Source organism: Heptranchias perlo, chromosome 4 (assembly GCF_035084215.1).
Source record: "Heptranchias perlo isolate sHepPer1 chromosome 4, sHepPer1.hap1, whole genome shotgun sequence".
NCBI lineage: Eukaryota > Metazoa > Chordata > Chondrichthyes > Hexanchiformes > Hexanchidae > Heptranchias > Heptranchias perlo.
Window position 1 is genome coordinate 66520553 of NC_090328.1, and position 23349 is coordinate 66543901.

At 42.9% G+C, this 23349-nt stretch overlaps 1 protein-coding gene across 1 annotated transcript in view; it reads right to left on the reverse strand.

Moving 5' to 3' along the window:
- Positions 1 to 19071: 19071 nt before the first annotated feature.
- Positions 19072 to 23349, reverse strand: part of aldh7a1 (aldehyde dehydrogenase 7 family, member A1) — a 54783-nt gene continuing 50505 nt past the window's right edge. Inside the window, exon 18 of the mRNA XM_067983054.1 lies at positions 19072 to 19440. Within this exon, the coding sequence (XP_067839155.1) occupies positions 19386 to 19440 (55 nt within the window). The 3' untranslated portion in view covers positions 19072 to 19385. The remainder of the gene's footprint in view (positions 19441 to 23349) is intronic.

Here is a 23349-nt window from a genome sequence, read left to right on the forward strand (position 1 = left end):
GAGGGAGGGAGAGTCCGTTAGGTGAACGGAGGGAGGGAGAGTCCGTGAGGTGAGCGGAGGGAGGGAGAGTCCGTGAGGTGAGCGGAGGGAGGGAGAGTCCGTGAGGTGAGCGGAGGGAGGGAGAGTCCGTGAGGTGACCTCTTGCTCTTTCTTTCTCTGTCACTCACACAGGCAGAATTTTCAAAGAGTGACGTCACAGGAGAGCAGAGAAGTGATTTTTGAGGAGTTGTTCTGGTTTTTTTCATTGTTTTATTTGCTCTCTAACTTAGGGCAGCAGTTAAATTAAGAGCTGAGAAAATATTCCTGCTAATAGTTTATTAAGTTAATAACTTAATCTATATTAACTAATTAATCAAACTAATAATAATCAATTGAATAAAAACTTTAAGTGATTAATTACAAAAGAGGTTAGATCGGGATGGCAGTGCAGCTGGTGTTTCATAAGTGCAGCATGTGGGAGTTGGTGGAGAGCAGTGAGATCCCGAGCAACCACATCTGCAGGAAGTGTCTGAAACGCGAGAAACTTCGTCTCAGAGTTGTTGAGCTGGAGTCCGAGCTACAGATATTGCGATGCATCAGGGAGAGGGAGAGTTACCTGGACACTTTGATCCAGGAGGCAGTCACACCCCTTAGGTTAGGTAGTGGTCTGAATTTGTTCAGTGATCAGGGACAGGAGGATGTGATTGCGAGTCAGGCAGGTATGGGAACCCAGGATCTAGTGATAGAGGAGCCTCAGCCCTTGACCTTGTCCAAAAGGTACAAGGTACTTGCTACCTGTGTGGACAGGAACAAGGTTTGCAGGGAGGTTGGGCAAACTGACCACGGCACTGTGGTACAGGAGGCCATTCAGGTGGGGAGAGTGAGAAGGAATGTGGTAGTGGTAGGGGATAGTATAGTCAGGGGGGTGGACACTGTTCTCTGCAGCCGCGACAGAGAGTTCCGAAGGCTGTGTTGCCTGTCTGGTGCCAGGGTTAAGGACATCTCTTCACGGCTAGAAAAGAACTTGGAGCATGAAGGGGAGGATCCAGTTGTCGTGGTTCACATAGGAACCAACGACATAGGTAGAACTAGGAATGAGGTTCTGCTGAGGGAGTTTGAGGAGCTAGGGTCTAAATTAATAAGAAGAACCTCAAAGGTAATAATCTCTGGATTACTACCTGAGCCAAGCGCAAATTGGCATAGGGACAAACTGATCAGAGAGTTAAATGCGTGGCTCAAAGAATGGTGTGGGAGACAGGGATTTCAATTCATGGGGCACTGGCACCAGTACTGGGGAAAGAGGGAACAGTTCCATTGGGACGGGCTCCATTTAAACCGGGCTGGGACCAACGTCCTGGCGAATCAAATAACTAGGGCTGTAGATAGAGCTTTAAGCTAAAAAGGGGGAGGGAGGGAGGTGTCAGTTGAGGGGAAATTTAGAAATCTAACAAGAAAAGTCAAGGCATCACAGCAGTGTAGTGATTTGGATAAAGATAAGTAGAGTGTGGCAGGAAAGGACAGAGAGCTTACCAATAATAGTGCGTCAGCAAATAAGATCAAAGCAGGAAAAAAGTCAAAACTAAAGGCTCATTATCTGAATGCACGGAGCAAGATACAAGATAGACGAATTAGTTGCACAAATGGAGATAAATGGGTTTGATCCAAAAGCTATTACAGAGACATGGGGCCCGATATTAGGAGGGAGGCGGGTTGGCAGCGTGGGTCGACTGGGCGCGTGGGTAACATGCCCAGTGAAATCGGTGGGTTTGGCACGTGATCGTAAGTAAATTGAAGCCACTTACCTTGGCTTCCGGGTTTCGAGCTGGAAAGCTGCGCAGCGGGCAGACTGCACACCTGCATCATAGGCTGTCAGCTGGAGGAGCCCTATTTAAAGCGGCAGTCCTCCACTGACTGATGCTGCAGAAAATAGGCAAAATTTCAGCATGGAGAGCCCAGGGGGAAGGCTGCTCCCAGGTTTAATGATGCCTCACTCCAGGTCTTATTGGATGGGGTGAGGAGGAGGGGGGAGATCTTCCACTCATCAGACGGGAGGAAGTGGCTTGCCTCTACTACCACAAAGGCTTGGCTCAAGGTGGCAGAGGAGGTCACCAGCACCACCAACATATCATGCACCTGCATACAGTGCAGGAGGCGCTGCAATGACCTAAGTAGGTCAGCCGAAGTGAGTACACTTACTCATTCCCCTACACTCCGTCTGCCATATCACTGCCCCCACCCCACATCTCCTTCTGCACTGCCAACACCACTCTATCACATCACTCCTCACACCCATTGAACCCTTATCCTCATCTTACCTGCACTTCCTCACCTCCCCAGTACTCATCCCACCACTACCGCTCAATCCAATCCTCATACAATCTCATGGCTCTATCTCATACTCACCCTCTCATGCATCTCTTTCACGGTCAGCCTCACCCAACCTGCCACTACCTGTGCTGCAGCCACAGGGCATGCATCACGTATGTGTAGTAGGAAGCGTAAGGCAAACGTGTCATGAGCATGAAGAGGATGCACATGGGTGTTTGAGGGTTTGTCATGGTTTTTACTTATATATGATTTCTGATCAACTCACATTACATATATTGTTACCACTACTGCCACATCTTGGCCATTCTTGACTGGCTTGTGCAATAAGGCCCTTTCATGAGGTTCTCCATGAACACCCTTGATGCCACCCATTGGGTCACCCTACAGTGGGTGTATGTGTAGTTGCACGACTACTTTGTGCAGGTGCCTGTGTTGTGTAGCTCCACGTGGTGGAGGTAGTCGGCGTGCCTGGCGAGGCTGGTGATGTTGCTCATCCTCCAATGGAGTGATGAATGCAGCTATGGAACCCCCCCGCCCCCCATCCTGACGGTGTGAGTGTGAGGGGGTCTGCAAAGTAGGTAAATGTGTTTGGACAGCAGAGTTTAGGGTATGATGTAATAATTTTGAGTGTGGAGACAACGGTGTGGCAGGCAAAACTTTGTCTGAGGTGACAGAGTGCCCTGCTGTAATGAATGAGGTATTCCTCCCAACTGTCAAGCAATCCTCTGCATCTCCCAATGGCTGCTGACTGAAACACGTCTGCAACAACAGGGAGTGTTTCCCACAGCATGGGAAACACGCTGAGGAAAGTCCAAAATCACATCCCTGCTAAAATCTCTTCCCAATGCAGTCTGTCAACGACCTTAAGTACTTCCCGAACTATCTAAACTGTCATCCCACCGGCTTTAATTGCCGGGCTCCGGGCCCGCTCTGGGATTCCCCAATTTTAGGAAACCCCCGCCACGAACGCACCCGCTCAGCCATCCTAAAATTGATCCCATGGTTGCAAAGTGACCAAGGTTGGGAACTAAATATTCCAGGGTACATGACATTTAGAAAAGACAGGCAGAATGGAAAAGGAGAGGTGGTAGACCTAATAATAAAGGATGATATAAGGACAGATGTGAGAAAGGATCTTAGCTCAGAAGATCAGGAAGTAGAATCTATATGGGTGGAAATAACAAATAATAAGGGGCAGAAAACTCTAGTGGGAGTAGATTATAGGCCCCCTAATAGTAGTTATACCGTTGGACAGAATATTAATCATGAAATAATAAGAGCTTGTAATAAAGGTAATACAGTAATTGTGGGGGATTTTAATCTTCATATAGACTGGACAAATCAAATTGGCAAGGTTAGTCTGGAGGACGAGTTCATGGAATGCATTTGAGATAGTTTCCTGAACAATACATCATGGAACCAACCAGGAAACAGGCTATTTTCAATCTTGTATTGTGTAATGAGGCAGGGTTAATTAGTAATCTCACAGTAAAGAATCCTTTGGGGAAGAGTAATCATAACATGATAGAATTTCACATTGAGTTTCAGAGTGACGTACTTAAATCAGAAGCTTGAGTGTTAAACTTAAATAAAGCCAATTACATAGTTATGAGGGACGAGCTGGCTAAGGTAGATTGGGAAATTAGATTAAAGGGTATGACAGTTGATAAACAAACATTTAAAGAAATATTTAAATATTCTCAACAAATATAAATTGCATTAAGGAATAAAAACTCCACAGGAAAAGTGATCCATTCGTGGCTATCTAAAGAAGTTAAGGAGAGTGTTAGATTAAAAGAAAAGGCCTATAATGTCGCAAAGACGAGTAGTAAGCCTGAAGATTGGGAGAGTTTTAGAAACTGGCAAAGGACAACCAAAAAATTGATAAAAAGGGAGAAAATAGAATATGAAAGTAAACTAGGAAGAAATATAAAAACAGATGTAAGAGCTTCTACAAGGATGTAAAAAGGAAGAGAGCAGCAAAAGTACACGTTGGTCCCCTAGAGGCTAAGACAAGAGAAATTATAATGGGGAATCAGGAAATGGCAGATGTGTTAAACAAATATTTTGTATCTGTCTTCACAGTAGAAGACACAAAAAGCATACCAGAAATAATGGCGAACCAAGGGGCTAATGAGAGTGAGGAACTTAAAAGTAATTAATATCAGTAGGGAAAAAGTACTTGAGAAACTAATGGGACTAAAAGCCAATAAATCCCCAGGACCTGATCGTCTATATCCGAGGGTTCTAAAAGAGGTGGCTGCAGAGATAGTAGATGCATTGGTTGTGATCTTCCAAAATTCCCTAGATTCTAGAACGGTCCCAGCAGATTGGAAGGTAGCAAATGTAACCCAGCTATACAAGAAAGGAGGGAGAGAGAAAACAGGGAACTACAGGCCAGTTAGCCTGTCATCAATCAACAGGAAAATGGTGGAATCCATTATTAATAAAGTGGTAACAGGGCACTTAGAAAATCATAATATGGTTAGGCAGAGTCAACATGGTTTTATGAAAGGGAAATCGTGTTTGACAAATTTATTAGAGTTTTTTGAGGATATTTTTCTTTATTCATTCATGGGATGTGGGCGTCACTGGCGAGGCCAGCATTTATTGCCCATCCCTAATTGCCCTTGAGAAGGTGGTGGTGAGCCGCCTTCTTGAACCGCTGCAGTCCGTGTGGTGAAGGTTCGCCCACAGTGCTGTCAGGTAGGAAGTTCTAGGATTTTGACCCAGCGACGATGAAGGAACGGCGATATATTTCCAAGTCGGGGTGGTGTGTGACTTGGAGGGCAACGTGCAGGTGGTGTTGTTCCCATGTGCCGGCTGCCCTTGTCCTTCTAGGTGGTAGAGGTCGCGGGTTTGGGAGGTGCTGTCGAAGAAGCCTGGGCGAGTTGCTGCAGTGCATCCTGCTGATGATACACACAGCAGCCGGTGCACCGGTGGTGAAGGGAGTGAATGTTTAAGGTGGTGGATGGGGTGCCAATCAAGGGGGCTGCTTTATCCTGGATGGTGTCGAGCTTCTTGAGTGTTGTTGGATCTGCACTCATCCAGGCAAGTGGAGAGTATTCCATCACACTCCTAACTTGTGCCTTGTAGATGGTGGAAAGGCTTTGGGGAGTCAGGAGGTGAGTCACTCGCCGCAGAATACCCAGCCTCTGACCTGCTCTTGTAGCCACAGTATTTATGTGGCTGGTCCAGTTAAGTTTCTGGTCAATGGTGACCCCCAGGATGTTGCTGGTGGGATTTCGACAATGGTAATGCCGTTGAATGTCAAAGGGAGGTGGTTAGACTCTCTCTTGTTGGAGATGGTCATTGCCTGGCACTTGTCTGGCGCGAATGTTACTTGCCACTTATCAGCCCAAGCCTGGATGTTGTCCAGGTCTTGCTGCAGGCGGGCATGGACTGCTTCATTATCTGAGGGGTTGCGAGTGGAACTGAACACTGTACAATCATCAGCGAATATCCCCATTTCTGACCTTATGATGGAGGGAAGGTCATTGATGAAGCAGCTGAAGATGGTTGGCAGCAATGTCCTGCGGCTGAGATGATTGGCCTCTAACAACCACTACCATCTTCGTTTGTGCTAGGTATGACTCCAGCCACTGGAGAGTTTTCCCCATGATTCCCATTGACTTCAATTTTACTAGGGCTCCTTGGTGCCACACTCGGTCAAATGCTGCCTTGATGTCAAGGGCAGTCACTCTCACCTCACCTCTGGAATTCAGCTCTTTTGTCCATATTTGGACCAAGGCTGTAATGAGGTCTGGCGCCGAGTGGTCCTGGTGGAACCCAAACTGAGCATCGGTGAGCAGGTTATTGGTGAGTAAGTGCCGCTTGATAACACTGTTGACGACACCTTCCATCACTTTGCTAATGATTGAGAGTAGACTGATGGGGCGGTAATTGGCCAGATTGGATTTGTCCTCCTTTTTGTGGACAGGACATACCTGGGCAATTTTCCACATTGTCGGGTAGATGCCAGTGTTGTAGGTGTACTGGAACAGTTTGGTTATAGGCGTGGCTAGTTCTGGAGCACAAGTCTTCAGCACTAAAGCCGGGATGTTGTCAGAGCCCATAGCCTTTCTTGTATCCAGTGCACTCAGCCATTTCTTGATATCACTTGGAGTGAATCGAATTGGCTGAAGACTGGCTTCTATGATAGTGGAGATATCGGAGGAGGCCGAGATGGATCATCTACTCGGCACTTCTGGCTGAAGGTGGCTGCAAACCCTTCAGCCTTGTCTTTTGCACTTATGTGCTGGACTCTGCCATCATTGAGGATGGGGATGTTTACAGAGCCTTCTTCTCCTGTTAGTTGTTTAATTGTCCACCACCATTTACGACTGGATGTGGCAGGATTGTAGAGCTTTGATATGATCCGTTGGTTGTGGAATTGCTTAGCTCTGTCTACAGCATGTTGCTTCCGCTGTTTAGCATGCATGTAGTCTTGTGTTGTAGCTTCACCAGGTTGGCACCTTATTTTTAGGTACACCTGGTGCTGTTCCTGTCATGCTCTTCTACACTCCTCATTGAACCAGGGTTGATATGCTGGCTTGTTGGTAATGGTAGAGTGAAGGATATGCCGGACCATGAGGTTACAGATTGTGCTGGAATACAATTCTGCTGCTGCTGTTGGCCCAGAGCACCTCATGGATGCCCAGGTTTTAGCTGCTAGATCTATTCTGAATCTATCCCATTTAGCACAGTGGTAGTGCCACACAACACATTGGACGGTGTCCTCACTGTGAAGATGGCACTTCGTCTCCACAAGGACTGTGCGGTGGTTACTCCTATCAATACTGTCATGGACAGATGCATCTGCGTCAGGTAGATTGGTGAGGACGAGGTCAAGTCGGTTTTTCCCTCGTGCTGGTTCGCTCAACACCTGCCGCAGGCCCAGTATGGCAGCTATATCCTTCAGGACTGTAACTAGCAGGGTAAAGGGGAACCAGTGGATGTAGTGTATTTGGATTTTCAAAAGGCATTTGATAAGGTGCCACATAAAAGGTTGTTACGCAAGATATGGGCTCATGGGGTTGGGGTAACGTGTCAGCATGGATAGAGGATTGGTTATCAGATAGAAAACAGAGAGTAAGGATGAACGGGTCATTTTCAGGTTAGCAGGCTGTAACTAGTGGGTTGCCACAAGGATCGGTGCTTGGGCCTCAGCTATTTACAATCTATATTAATGGCTTAGATGAAGGGACTGAGTGTAATGTACCCAAGTTTGCTGACAGTACAAAGCTAGGTGGGAAAATAAGCTGAGGAGAACAGAGTCTTCAAAGGGATATAGACAGGTTAAGTGAGTGGGCAAGGAAGTGGCAGATGGAGTATAGTGTGGGGAAATGTGAGATTATTCACTTTGGTAGGAAGAATAGAAAAACATAATTTTTTTAAATGGTGAGAAACTAGTAAATGTTGGTGTTCAGAGACACTTGGGTGTCCTCTTACAAGAAAAACAAAGTTAGCATGCAGGTACAGCAAGCAATTAGGAAAGCAAATGGCATGTTGGCTGTTATTGCAAGAGGTTTGGAGTACAAGAGTAAGGAAGTCTTACTACAATTTTACAGGGCTTTGGTGAGACCTCACCTGGAGTACTGTGCACAATTTTGGTCTCCTTATCTAAGGAAGAATATACTTGCCTTAAAGGCGGTGCAACGAAGGTTCACTAGATTCATTCCTGGGATGAGAGGGTTGTCCTATGAAGAGAGATTGAGTAGAATGGGCCTATACTCTCTGGAGTTTAGAAGAATGAGAGGTGATCTCATTGAAACAAATAAGATTCTGAAGGGGCTTAACAGGGTAGATACTGAGAGGTTGTTTCTCCTGGCTGGAGAGTCTAGAACTAGGGTGCATAGGCGCAGAATAAGGGGTCGGCCATTTAAGATTGAGAAATTTCTCGACTGAGAGGGTTGTGAATCTTTGGAATTCTCTACTCAGAATAATTCTGTCTCTATTAGAAGCTATCCCATTTAGAAGATACCACATTTCCTACATTACAAGAGTGACTACACTTCAAAAGTACTTCACTGGCTGTAAAACGATATGGGGCGTCCTGAGGTCTTGAATGGCGCTATATAAATGCAAGTTCTTTCTTCTTCTTTCTACATATATGATTCCATAATATTGTGATTCCATAGTATTTTGAATGTCTCAGTACAGAAAAAGATTAACTGCCTTTCTGGGTCCCTACATCCATCACAAAGCTTAGAGTAACATCCGTGTCTCCAGTTTCATACAGACTAATTCTCTTTTTAGCAATTTAATCTCTTGGCTGTAGGATGGTAATTATATCATGCATAGGAAATGTCAATTTTCATTGCTCCCTTTTGTTTCATAATTAGAAATCTTGAATTATGTCCTTGGATGAAGGGATTTGTTATTAATTCATTTGTAAGTCATTCCAGTGTAATTGTTTTTGTCTGAGTCAAGATATGCAATTATAATGTTCTATGGCCTACTTTAAATTGCTTAAAAAAGTGACACAGACAAAAACATTAACATAATAAACTGTACAAAATGTTTGTCATTTTAATGTTAATTAACAAACCTGTTTTATAGTAATTGTGAGAGAGAATTCAGTCATTGGGGGTACAGTTAATTAGTAAGAAGCTGAGTGACTATCCTTTTTTATAAAGTTGCATAAATTCCACAAAGATTATTAAATGGTGCAATCACCTAGATAGTCTCTATTGTGCACTGGTATAACTTGTTTAATGGCCAGTGTGGCTAAAGTCAAGATAGGCTGTAGTGAGCTTAATGATTTTTGAACCCTAAGTTTTGGAGTTCAAAACTAGCCCAAGGGCATTCAATGTAGGTCAGCTCTGAAAACAGGTCTGTTCTCAATCCAAGTGTATTTGGCTGCATTGGTCTAATCAGGGCTATTAAAATGAAAATCACAATTCATTGAACCTTCTGGTGGGCACCTGTTATTTGAGCTATGAAGTGCTATAATTGAGCAAGATCTAAAGAAAATATGAAACTCTATGCTTGGGAAGTGAATTCATTCCTTCTGCAGCCATTACTGAGGTATTATTGTTAGTGCAAGATTTGCAATGAACTTTATTACTGCTGGCTAGTTCCTACCCGACCTGGAAGAACAAAATACAAGTAGATCACATACAGAGCGAAGTCCTTTATTGCACCAATACTAACTGGGCGACCACCCAAAAACAAGGCGGTCTGCACATCAGACATATTATAATCAAGCAAAATCCTATCCTGTACAACAGTTCTGGGCCTGTGTTTCTCTTTAACAATGATGTATCAAGGGAATGCATACAACATGTCATTAATGTTTTCTTAGTTTTTTGCTAAAGCACTTCCTATGACATTCTATCCACTAATTTAAAAAAACAACCTGCCATGGATACGCATTGTACTATTGCAAAACTCACTGTAAAATTTAATGGGTTAACAGTCAGAAATATGCCAAGAAAACTTGATTAAAGGATGTGTAATCTCTATAAATTGGAAATCAGGAGCACCAGGTGAAATTATTGAAAGCAATTTCCCCAGTGCTTCTCACACATTCAAGTAACCAACAGTTCAAAGATATTCAAATTATAACAGCAAGGAGGAAGATGGATGTGAATGCATTGTATTCAATTTACATATGTAAATTATCATGCATAATTGGAGTGTTATTATAGTGCTGAAGCTGCCAGAATACGTATTTCTGTTTGGACCACTACCTCCAAACTGTGCTACACCAGCAGCATTAAGCATAGTCCTTTTGCATTGGGTACTGAATCTACATATGATGATAGCTTGAAAAAAGCAGTCTCTAAAAAGCCTCAATTAGTTTTCCATCTCCCAGATGAAAACAATTTAACAATATACCCTCACAGATAATATCAATCTGAGGCATGTTTGCTGCAGCCAGAGATTTGCCTTCACTTTCAAAGATTTAATATTCAGCAGAGCAGGAAGCAAAACTGTTGAAGGCAAACAAAATATATCAAGAACACTGGTCCAAACTACCACATTAAAGCAATTCTAAACACATGTAAAGGTTTTTCTTTAACATAACTGAGAAGAGAGATGAGCTCAGGGCATATAGTCACCTTCAATGTCAACAAGTATGCATTTTTACCCTATTTCAAATGGCTGTCAGTTCTATTGAACGCCATTGTTTTGAAGCTGTTAATGTAAGGTCCGCTTTCAAATGGACGCCCATCATTTTTGTTAAAAGCTGGAAATAGCATAAAATTAATTAATCAGAGTCAGCCACAGATGTCACTCTGACTGTTGACTTAGAGAGTCCTTTGGAAAATGGCTGGTTTAATTTCTGCGATTTCTAGATATGATGCAGGAATGTTATTCCCATCGAATTTGTCCTATTGATGCCAAATTGGACCTTGCATCACAAACCCATTTTTCTCTACCAATAAGAACGCTGATAGTTCCAACTCCTTGTTGGGGGTGCTTCCGGCACTATCCTTGGGAGTCTGTGGCAACACTTCATGGATGTAGCCCACTGCCAAGTTGGCAATAGAATCGCCAAACTTCTAAGCCTGGCTGTTGGAAGTCAAATCTTCTGGCAGGAATATCCAAGGCAGCAAGGAAACAAAGACACACTACCTTACATTGTTGCACTGAGTGGATCAAAAAGGGTTTTCTGCTTTATGAAAAGGACAGATTATAGGACAACCTTCTTTATCCCTTCCTCAAAGGGGTAAGGTTCTACAAGCAGTAGTCGCTATCCTGTATCTCCCCTAAATGGCCCTAAACATGCGTGAGCCTTGATAAGGAATGCCAACAGGCTATCAAACTGTGGAGGACACCATAGATGGGATGAGCCTGATCCTGTCCTCACTGAGCTCTATACACACACTCTTTCAATAGGGGTTGCTGTATTCCTATCAGCATTATGGCTACTGGCTGACTTTGGTTCACGCGCCCACAGACACTGACTGATTATAGCACCCTTCTTAACAGCCTTCTCAACTTGTCCTGTCACCTTCAAAGATTTGTGTATGTGCACCCCCAGGTTTCTCTGTTCCTGCACCCCCTTTAAAATTGTACCATTTCGTTTATATTGCCTCTCCTCATTCTGCCAAAATGCATCACTTGACACTTCTCTGCGTTATATTTCATCTGCCCATTTATCTCTGCCCATTTCACCAGTCTATGTCCACCTAAAGTCTGTTACTATTCTCACATTGTTTACTACATTTCCGAGTTTCGTGTCATCTGCAAACTTTGAAATTATTCCCTCTATACCCAAGTCCAGGTCATTAATACATATTAAAAAGAGCAGTGGTCCTAATACTGACCCCTGGGGAACACCACTGTATACTTCCCTCCAGTCTGAAAAACAACCATTCACCACTACTCCCTGCTTTCTGTCCCCAAGCCAATTTCATATCACACTGCCACTGTCCCTTTAATCCCATGGGCTTTAATTTTGCTAACAAGTCTATTATGTGGTACTTTATAAAATGCCTTTTGAAAGTCCATATAAACAAACATCAACCCACACTACCTTCATCAACCCTCTCCGTTCCTTCAGAATATCTCAGAACTCAAAAATAAACAGCAAAAAAATACTATATCAGACAGGATTTCTGGAAGGACTCTAGATTATTTAGGTTTTGAGGGAGGTTCTGAATGAAAGTCCTGAATTTAAACACATTTATTTAAGAAGAACCTCTTAGTAACACTAAATACTGTTGTAGAGCTATTTGGTAAAGAAGGAAAGATGCAAATTAGTTTAATGTTTTCTTAAAGTTTTATATATTTCTTAGCCTTTCCTACAAAAACCTATACCACACAGATAGACAGTAAATCTGCTCTGCCATGTTATAAGCAAGGATCTATTTATTTTTCTAACTGTGGCATGTGGAAAACAAATTTAGTTATCTGCCAAAGGAAAACACTATTTATTTTCCAGGAAAAGGTAAACATGTATAACATAAAAATCTCCAGTAAACAAGTGAAAATTAATTATGAAATCTCAAAACTTTTAATGCTGAAAACCAACAGCCTTATCACACAAATATCCCTCGGGAGGAGACGTCAACATAAGGTCAAGTGAAACGTCACTTGACACACACAGCACAGACTGATTTTCAGAAAAAATGTTCAAACCACATAGAAACAAAAAAGACACATCAATGACTGAGGGAACAAAAATAGCTGCAAATAATTAAAAGCAGAAAAAATATTCAATTAAAAATCAAATGAAATAAGGGAAAATGGGCAGCAAAGCCCAGCTAGGGAACTGAACATCAATGAAGCACTAACACTCAAGTCCCAGGCCTCTGACACAGAAATTGGCCTCTGGAATGAAACACTGTTCCAGGGACTTGCTAGAGTGCGCACAGCAAGGTCCCACAAACAGCAATGAGCTATATGACCAAATAATCTGTTTTATTTAGTGCTGTTGGTTGAGGGATAAACATTGGCCAGGACACCAGGAGTACATCCACCTGACAGGGCAGACAGGGTTTCTGTTTAATGTCTCATTTGGAAGACAGTATTTCCAACAGTGCAGCACTCCCTCAGCATTACACAGAAGTGTCAGCCGAGATTATGTGCTCAAGTCACTGGAGTAGGGTTTAAACACACAACCTTCTAACTCAGAGGCGAGAGTATAACCACGAGAGTGTTAAACTGCTGTATAAAAAAGGGACAACTTAGGAGGAGTAAACCTATAAAGACCACAGTAGACATTGGATGAAAAGATCAAGCACAAGGAGCTCAGGTTTGAAATGATGGTTTCACATACGCACAAATTAAATGTGTGGTGCCAAAGATTTGTTTGCTTATATTTTTAATACAGATACCAAAATAATGGTTTTGTACATATCACACTAAATGACTCTTGAACTTGGTTTTAAAAAAAAAATTCTCTTGCACAGATCTACTGATCTGAACAAGATCTTCGCCAATACCTCCCAATAGAACAGACTAAGAAAAGGGCAGAAAATTAATTCAAACTACACACCGCTGCCGCAAGAGCAGCATTACAGAAGCGTGGGACATCCTATGGTGCGTCACAGCCATTGAATTACTGTAGTAATCATTGTTTTGTACGCAAACACAACAACCAATTTGCACACAGGAAGCTCCTATAAACAGCAATGGGTTAAATGACCAGCTAATCTGTTTTTATTGGTGTTGGTTGAGGGATCACTGGGCAGTTAAATTTGGTGGGGGAGTAAAACTGGTGGTATCTGATCGGCCACCTGTTATACACCCCCCCTGATTTCCCTTCCAATTGATTTCAATACCGTTAGGTTTACACCCCTAAAGTTGAAAGTTCTGCCCAATGTTTATTTTTAACAAACAAACAGACTTGCACTAAACTATCCCCACAGCTAGGAATTTATTCAAGACTCTAGTGACCTGTAACCAAAACATTAAATACAGCAAAAAAAGACAGGGAATTGGACTTCATTTTAAACTTCTGCTGCAAGGATTTAAGATTTATTCAAGAGCTTTTCAGGTGCAATTTTATTTACTCGCAAATTAACTTAAAGTTTCTAATCATATTGCTCCAATTAGTTCAACAAGAATTGATTGAAATATATTCTATTTTGGATTAAATAAATCGCAAGGCTCATCTCTTACAAGGAAATCTGTTGATTCAACATTTTGGGTGGGAAGAAAAAAATTTAAATTCTAAAAGCATTATGGAGGTCATTTTAACCCCAAAGAATGGGTGGGTTGGGGGCGTGTGGGTAGTAAAAATAGTTGATTTCTTCAGCGGGACCGTATCTCAGCTCCAACCCAGATGTGCTAGGATGCACGCACGCAACAGAAACTTGGAAGCCCCATTCATACTTAAAGCCGGTGGGCCGATAGTTAAAGGGGCAATGTAGGTAATTTAATGTAGGTAATTTAAACACTTGAGGTACTTAAATTTTTGTGTATTCTGTAACAGAAACAGATTTAACTTCTCCTGAACATGTCTCCCGTGGCTTCTGAAACATGCCAGTGAAACGGAGGCAAGTTGCAGCCGAAGCTCATTTGGCCCTTTAAACCAGTGATTGACACATCTCAATAAAAGTTGAGGTATTGCAGCTGGGCACTCAGTTCTCTCAGGAAAACATATGGCTGGAGTTCTTTGTGTTTAGACTGAGAATTCTTGTGTTCACACAAATTTGCCAACATTTTGGAGCCTCTCAAACTGACAAGATCAGGATGGTGGGGCGCAATGGATGTATTCCAGAATACATCTGAAGAGGAGGCATGTCGTGAATCTCCGGGATCTGCAGGTGCACAAGACAGAGGTGCGCAACAAGGACGAGAAGAGCAGAAAGGGGACCAACAGAGGGGCTGATGTCATAAGACGCTCTATTCACATGAGAGGATATACAGCCAGAGACTGAGCTTCCTGGACCTCTCTGAGTGCCTACGTAGGCTGAGATTGAGTTGGCAGGTGGTCACAGACATCTGCAGCCTCCTTCAGGAAGAGCTGCTCCTGGCTGGATCTGGTGGCCATGCATTACCCATCGCAGTTAAAGTCACAACTGCCCTCAATTTCCTCGCCTCCGGATCCTTCCAGGACACCACCGGTGACATCTCCAGGGTGTATCAGTGGTCCGTGCGTAAATGTATACTACAGGTGACAGATGTGTTGTTTGCCAGGGCATCCGACAACGTGAACATCTTCTGTGACAACATTAGCCAGACTGAGAGGACAGTGGGTTTCAACTCTCTGGTTGGCTTCCCTTTCAGTTGATGAACAGTCCTGGCTCACATGGAGGTCCTCGGATTGCTCCGTATGTGCAATCCGAGGACCTCCATATGAGCCAGGACTGTTCATCAACCGAAAGGGATATCACTCCATTAACGCACTGCTGGTGTGTGACCACTGGAAGAGATTTCTGCACATGTGCACCAGATTCCCTGACAGCTGTCATGATTCATTCATTCATTTTGCGCAAATCCAACATTCTGGACCTCTTCCACAAACAAGACAGACTTAAGGGCTGGCTCATTGGAGACAAGGGATACTCCCTGCAGACATGGCTCATGACACCGGTGAGAAACCCCACCCATGAGGCACAGCAGCAGTACAACCAGAGCCACATCAACACCAGGTGTGACATTGAGCAAGCCATAGGAATGTTGAAGATGCGCCTCAGGTGCCTGGATAGAGCTGGGGGAGCCCTTCAGTACTCGTCAGTGAGGGTATCCAGAATAATAGTCGTGTGCTGCGTCCAGCACAACATATTGCAGCAGAGGGTTACAGATGGCACCAACATTGAATAATAGGAAGAGGACGAGGACGAGGATGAGGATCACAAGGAGGAGGAAAATTAAGATGGGGAATCCATCACCAAAGCAGCCGTGCAATTGCTGACGGTGCTGCCAGGGAAGACTTCATATCTAACAGGTTCTCATAATGAGACATGCAACATGAAGAATTTGACATACTCAGGCCACCTGGAACAACCACCGCCAGCACGACCACAACCACCACCCCCCCACCTCCGTCCCTTCGAACAAGAGTCCTTCAACCACGCATACACCCACTGCACACCCGCCCAATGGGTGTCGTCATGTCTTAGCAGTCACAATGAAGCAAATGAAAGGGCGACTTCACAGATGGGACACAATAATGCTCACGCGTGGTAGTGGTGATAATGATTAAATTTAATGGGGCATAACAAAAAAATATATAATTGAACATGACATTTCGTCAAACACCCTTGTACATACCTTTGGTGAACTCCAATTGCTTAACCTTTCGTTTTCTACCGCTTCTACGTGGCTTCAGCAGGGGTAGTGGCAGGTTGCTCAGATACATGCTCTGACTGCTGAGGTGCTCTCTGCCTATGCACCCTGGGTTTTGGAGTCCTTGAGGGCCCCGCCAAAGACTGTTCCACCTGCACCTGTGCAGGGGCACACTCAGCCATAGGGAGCGGAGGCAGTATTGTAGGTACTGGTTGAGAGTGGAGTGCAACAGTGAGACGTGGGAATGCTTTGAGTGGAGACCCCACTTCTATGTCCCCTGTTGCCATCATCCCTCTCCTGGGCCAGCGCAACATCACTCCCACCATCCCACCACTCTGCCGGCGAGCAGGTTGGTGAGCAGATGTGCCGCATTGTAAGGCCATGGCTAAACTATCTGTCTGCCTGTTTGGCATCCAGAGTCTGCACGGCCATTGTCATGGCCTGCATTGGACTCATTTGAGAGCCATGCTTGAAGCTCAATGGAGGCTGCCACTATCTCTATTGCGGATATTCTCGCACTTACCTGCGACAACAATCCATTAGCGATGGAGTTGGACTCCTCCATTCCTCCAACCTCTCTGCTATTGTGGAGAATTTGGGTGGCACATTTTCCCAATACCTCACAAAGGTGCAGGTGTACCTTAATAATTCTCCTCCTCAACGATGGCCCCCGGGGTTCAACATCTGTGTCCCGCTGAACAGAGCTTGGAGAGGAGTGCGCCCCCCCCCCCGACTCAGACTCTCCACAGCTGCTCCTACCACCATTGTCTGCTTGTGCTCACTTGTGAGTGGTGAATCACCAGATGACAACCCGACTATCTGTCTAACAGGACCCATTGAAGTGCAAATATCTGTGCTGGTGCATGACTGTAGTCTTCTGTTTCCCCTGATTGTTCTTGAAGTCGTGAAGGCCCTGGAAGACATCAGAAAGTGATATGAATTATTCATCAAAAAAGTGACAATCTTTCCAATGACCATACTGAAGTCTGGCACAGTTCATTCTTTGATAAAATCAATTTATCATGTGTGTGAAAGATGTTAAAGTTATGTCACCAGCCACCTGTGGTTTCCCAGTCTCTCCATCTCCAAAGGATAGGCTTGCAACTGTCCCACCTATTTCCAAGGCCTCCTCCTCCACATCTATCAGCTGCACTATATGTGGTGGATCGCCTCCAGTCCTCACCCTCTCCCTTGCATTTTATGCTCTCTTCTACAAGGGGAGAAAAAACAGACCTGTGAGTGACTGAAAGTGACGTTTTCACCTGATGGATGCATTGGTTTGGGTAAGGCTAACAATGAAACACAAGCATCAGAGGGTGACTATCAGACAGATACATCACATTGGATCAGGATTGGAGCGAATGGCAGTGGTGGGTACATAAATGGGGCAGTTGAGGAAGTGCATAGAATGTGAAGGATGGTTGATGCTGCAACATAACTGGATGTAAGGAGTGATGTGATGGGGGTAGGTAGCCAACACAGTGAGGCGGGGGAGAGGGGTGTTGCACAACACAGAATGTTGGTTAGGTCATTAAAACACTTGCTGCACTGCAGCCATGCACTACACTCCTGCAGCTGACCTCTTCTGCCACCTCCAGCTATGCCTTTTTAGTTGCAGAAGTATGTTTCTCCCTCCTCTCACCTGGGTATAACACCTCCCTCCTGGTTCTCACTGCAGCCAATAGTATCTCAAGGGAGGCATCCAAGAACCTGAATGCTGCCTTTCCTCTATGTCCTTCCACTTCACTTTTTCCTTTCTCCTTCAAAATCCATTTTTGCATTTGGCCCTTTAGTGGGCTTTAAATCACGTCATGCGGGTGCGCGGTATGCCCGCTGCGCAGATTGGAGACACGAAATCTGCAAGGAAAATTAAGTGTCTTCAATTGAGTTGCAAGCGCACAATCCGAATCACTCACTTTACTTCCGGGTTTCCCACCTGATTATTTACCCACCTGCTGACTTTCCGCCTCCGTGCTAAAATCAGGTCCTATGACTTTCTTTTCCTCCCAAGAAACATCATATTGATAAGAAGCCGCAACAGTGTAATTTTGAGATTAGTCCATGAAGTTATGGATATATTTCTCTTTCAAAAGAGCTGGCACAGGCACGATGGGCCAAATAGCCTCCTTCTGCGCTGTATCATTCTATGGAAAATGGATGTGCTTCCCCTCCCCCCAAAATAACTTGATAAGTATGTGGAAAGCTGATAGAATAACAAATGACTGGCAGCAGGTTAAAAGGCAGAGATTCAATCAAGCAGATCTGATATATGAACTGCAATTGAGAACTTACAAATAGCACCTGAAGTTATAGATCAAATTACTGGCTTAAGCTTAATGGTAACTATTAGGACACTTTTGACAAAAAGATAATGAAGGAGGATAGACACACAATTGGTACTGTAGCATATTTCTTTGGCAGCATATCACTCATGTAATTAATGTTCATATTTTCATCTTACATAAAAATTGTAGTTGGGCAGAGTGGCTCAACTAAAATGAGATTTTCCAGGATTATATTGCAGGTTGCCCAGTCAGATTCTACATCAGAAGGTATTAAATGACAAATTGGATATATGCATAATTTCCCTTTGGTTTAAACTCACGGCCGTTTCACATTAGGCTAATTGGCCTTTTTAACGTAGCCATTTCTACTTATTTTAGTTTTACCGCAAACATGCGTACACAATTTTATGCTTTGTTCTAGTTTATAAGTATACTACTCTCTTAATTCCCCATGTCTCAAAGAGAACCATTCTGGATCAGGAACAGTGTCACCACTGCCAACAGCAACACAAACTCTGCCAAGTTAGAGACAAAAATAAATTCATAGTTCTAGTCCTCCAGTATACACCCAAAATCACAGATCTGAAAAGTGTCATGTCTTTTCCCAGAAAAGTGTAGATGAACCCTATGGTACTTTTTGTCATCAGCTGTAGAAGTTAGATTTAGCAATTTTTGCTGTCAAGTGCTCAGGTGGGGAAGATTATACCTTTAAGATGAAAAGTAAAAAAAAATCTGTAATCTCATGGGCCTGCCTATTCCATTGCACCAAAAAAAAACAACCTGCACCAAATCATTTCAAAAGCTTCAGGTTTTATTTCCACTTTAGGTGACATTGTAAGGAAATTAAGTGCAATGCTAGAAACATAGGTTTTCATGTCAGTAATAAAGAACAGATGTGGTTCATAGAGTTTCACACATCTGAAAGGGTAAAAGAAAAGCAGAGTATTCAAAAGTCCGAACCTAACATTTAATAGGTAAAACTATTTCATTTCATTCTACATCTTGTATCACATGATTTTGTTCCTCTTCTGGAAAATAATCTACTTTTCTTTTATTGTCTTTCGGTGAAAGTCTTGATAGATGCTGGAAAGTCACCAGTTCTCATTACTCAAACTTGATTCCTTGAGCCAGAGGAAGCTCCTTGCTGTAATTGATGGTGCTAAAGCAAGGGGAGATAAAAAAGTGTTTACTTGGAGTCAATGAAGCAATAATTACCCCTCAGAACAATCATAAGGATCTTCATGAAGCTAAAGTCATAACAGATATTATGATTTAACAGTACAACCACAAACAATAATAGAAAAACATCTAGAAATCGAAAATATAATAAAGAATAGTCGGCATGGATTTCAAAAGGGAAGGTCATGCTTGACCAAACCTACTGAATTCTTTGAAGTAGTAACAAAAAGGGTAGACAAGGGTAATGTAGTAGATGTAATATATTTGGATCTTCAAAAGGCCTTTGATAAGGTAGACTCATAACTAATGTCAGGGCATGTAGAGTCAGGGGACAAGTAGTAGAATGGATAGCAAGCTGGCTACAAAATAGAACACAGAGTACGGGTTAAAGGTAATTACTCAGACTGGTAAAAGGTGGGGAGTGGTATTCCACAAGGATAGGTTCACCATTTACATCAATGATTTGGACTCGGGAATCGGAAGTACAATTTCAAAATTTGTGGACGACACCAAATTGGGGGAGGAGGTATAGTTAATACTGAGGAGGACTGTGAAAAATACAGGAAGACATTAATAAACTTGCAGAATGGGTGTGTAATTGGCAAATGAATTTCAATATAAGTGTGAGGTGGTACATTTTGGTGGGAAGAATAAGGGCCACATACTCCTTGGAAAGTAAGAGTCTAAATGGGGTAGGGGAGCAGAGGGATCAGGGGTACAGATACACAAATCACCAAAAATAGCAACGCAGGTTAATAACACCATAAAAAAAGCAAGCAAAGCAGTGGGGTTCATTTCTAGAGAGCTGGAATTGAAAAGTAGGGAAGTTATGTTAAACTTGTATAGAACCTTGGTTACACCACACTTGGAGTACTGTGAACTGTTCTGGTCTCCATATTATAAAAAGGATATGGAGGCATTAGAGAAAGAAAAAAGATTTACTAGGACAATGCCAGAACTAAGAGGTTATACCCAACGGGAAAGATTGAACAGGCTAGGGCTCCTTTCTCTAGAAAAAAGATTGAGGGGTGACCTTTAAGATTATGAAAGGGTTTAATAGGGTAGACGTAGAGAAGATGTTTCCACTTGCAGAGGAATCCAGAACGAGGCGCATAAGATAGTCATTAATAAATCCAATAGGGAATTCAGGAGAAATTTCTTTATCCAGAGAGCAATCAGAATGTGGAATTCACTACAAGGAGTAGTTGAGGCGACTAGCATAGATGCATTTAAGGGGAAGCTGGATAAATAGTGAGGGAGAAAGAAATAGAAGGATATATTGATGGGGTTAGATGAAGAAGGGTGGGAGCAGGTTTGTGTGGAGCATAAACACCGACACGGACCTGTTGGGCTGAATGGCCTGTTTCTGAGTAATTCTATGTATATGTTGATCGGCTAGGAATTAATCTTTGGCAGCTTATCAAAATCAAGACATTGGATGAAACTTTAATGTGTACTGCAGCTGAAATATTTGTGCTAACACCTTCCCAAAGTCACCATTAGTAAAAACAGTAACTGATGAAGTAGTAACTTGAGGGAGGGAACTGTGTTAATTTTCACAAGGCTTTTTAGATTAATGGCATCATTGAAATTTGTAGCATCTCCTAATAATGGGGTCCTTCTGATAACTTGATTTTTTGTGACAATAAAGCATTGGTGCTACACTAAAACGTGATACAACAGCCTGGGTATTTGGAGAATTGATTCAAAAGTGGGAGACCTGGCAGTATTGGTCAATAAAATAGTCAATGAATTCCCTATTGGATTTATTAGTGACTATCTTATATTTATGGCCCCTCATTCTGGTTTCCCCTGCACAAAGCACTGGGACGGTTTGAGAATCAATGAACATTGTAAGTGATTTTAAATGCTTAAAATGAAGCTTTCAATAGAAGATTCTTCAAGCTTAAACAGAAACACAAATAGGTTTTGTAGGTTAAAAATAATTCTAAACCAATAATTTTACCAGATTTCAAATGGAAGGTTATGACAAGGTTCTGTTCACTGACATCAGGCTTTTAACTGCCACACAGATCTACTATCCTGAAACCTGTTTCTTATTGAAATCTGGCCAACTATCTTGCAAAAATGTGTTTTCTTTAATTTAATAACTATCATCTATGAAATCTCACACGAAGTCCTAATTCTAGAAACACACACACTCAGTAAAATTTCTTATCATTTCACTGACACCTACAGGTCATTTTTGTATCTACATAAGAACATAAGAAATAGTAGCAGGAGTAGGCCAGACGGCCCCTCGAGCTTTCTGTGCCAATCAATAAGATCATGGCTGATCTTCTACCTCAACTCCACTTTCCCATCCTATCCCTGCATGCCTCGATTACCATAGTGTTCAAAAATCTATCAATCTCAGTTTTGAATATACTCAACGAATGAGCCTCCACAGCCCTATGGGGTAGAGAATTCCAAAGATTCACAACCCTCTGAGTGAAGAAATTTCTTCTCATCTTGGCCCTAAATGGCCGACCCCTTATCTCGAGACTATGACCCCTAGTGCTAGACTCTCCAGCCAGGGGAAACAGCCTCTCAGCATCTACCCTGTCAAGCCCTCTAAGAATTGTACACGTTTCAATGAGATCACCTCTCATTCTTCTAAACTCCAGAGAATATAGGCCCATTCTACTCAATCTCTCCTCATAGGATAACCCTCTCATCCCAGGAATCAACCTAGTGAACTTTCGTTGCACCCCCTCTAAGGCAAGTATATCCTTCCTTAGGTAAGGAGACCAAAACTGTACATGGTACTCCAGGTATGGTCTCACCAGAGCCCTATATAATTGCACCAAGGTCTCTTTACTGTTATACTCCAACCTCCTTGCAATAAAGGCTAACATACCATTTGCCTTCCTAATTGCTTGCTGTACCTGCATGTTAACTTTGTGTAATTCGTGTAAAAGACCAAATCCCTCTGACTACCAACATTTCTTATTCTCTCACCTTTTAAAAATATTCTGTTTTTCTATTCTTCCTACCAAAGTGGATAATTTCACATTTCCCCACATTATACTCCATATGCCACCTTCAAGCCCACTCACTTAACCTGTCTATATCCCTTTGCAGCCTCTTTACTTCCTTCTCGCAGCTTACTTTCCCACCTAACTTTGTATCGTCAGCAAACTTGGATACATTACACTCGTTCCCCTCATCTAAGTCATTGATATATATTGTAAACAGCTGACGTCCAAGCACTGATCCTCACGGCACCCCACTAGTTACAACCTGCCAACCAGAGAATGACCCGTTTATTCCTACTCTCTGTTTTCTGTCCATTAACCAATCCTCAATCCATGCTAATATATTACCCCCAATCACAAGCCCTAATCTTGTGTAAAAACCTCTTGTGTGGCACCGTATCGAATGCCTTTTGAAAATCGAAATATATTACATCCACTTGTTCCCCCTTATCTACCCTGCTGGTTACACCCTCAAAAAACTCGAATAGATTTATCAAACATGATTTCCCTTTCATAAAACCATGTTGACTCTGCCTAATCATATTATGATTTTTTAAGTGCCTTGTTACCACACCCTTAATAATAGATTCTAGCATTTTCCCTACAACTGATGTCAGGTTAACTGGCCTTTAGTTTCGTGTTTTCTCTCTCCCTCCTTTCTTGAATAGCAGGGTTACATTTGCTACCTTCCAATTCACGGGGACCGTTCTGGAATCTAGGGAATTCTAGAAGATCAAAACCAATGCATGTTTAACGCAACTTGCATTAATATAGTGCCTTTAACGTGGAAAAACAGCTCAAGGCACTTCACTTAGGCGTAATGAGAGAAAAATGGATGGCGAGTCAAAGAAGGAGTTATCAGGAAGAGTGAACTAAAGCTTGGTTAAAGAGGTAGGTTTCAAGGAAGGTCT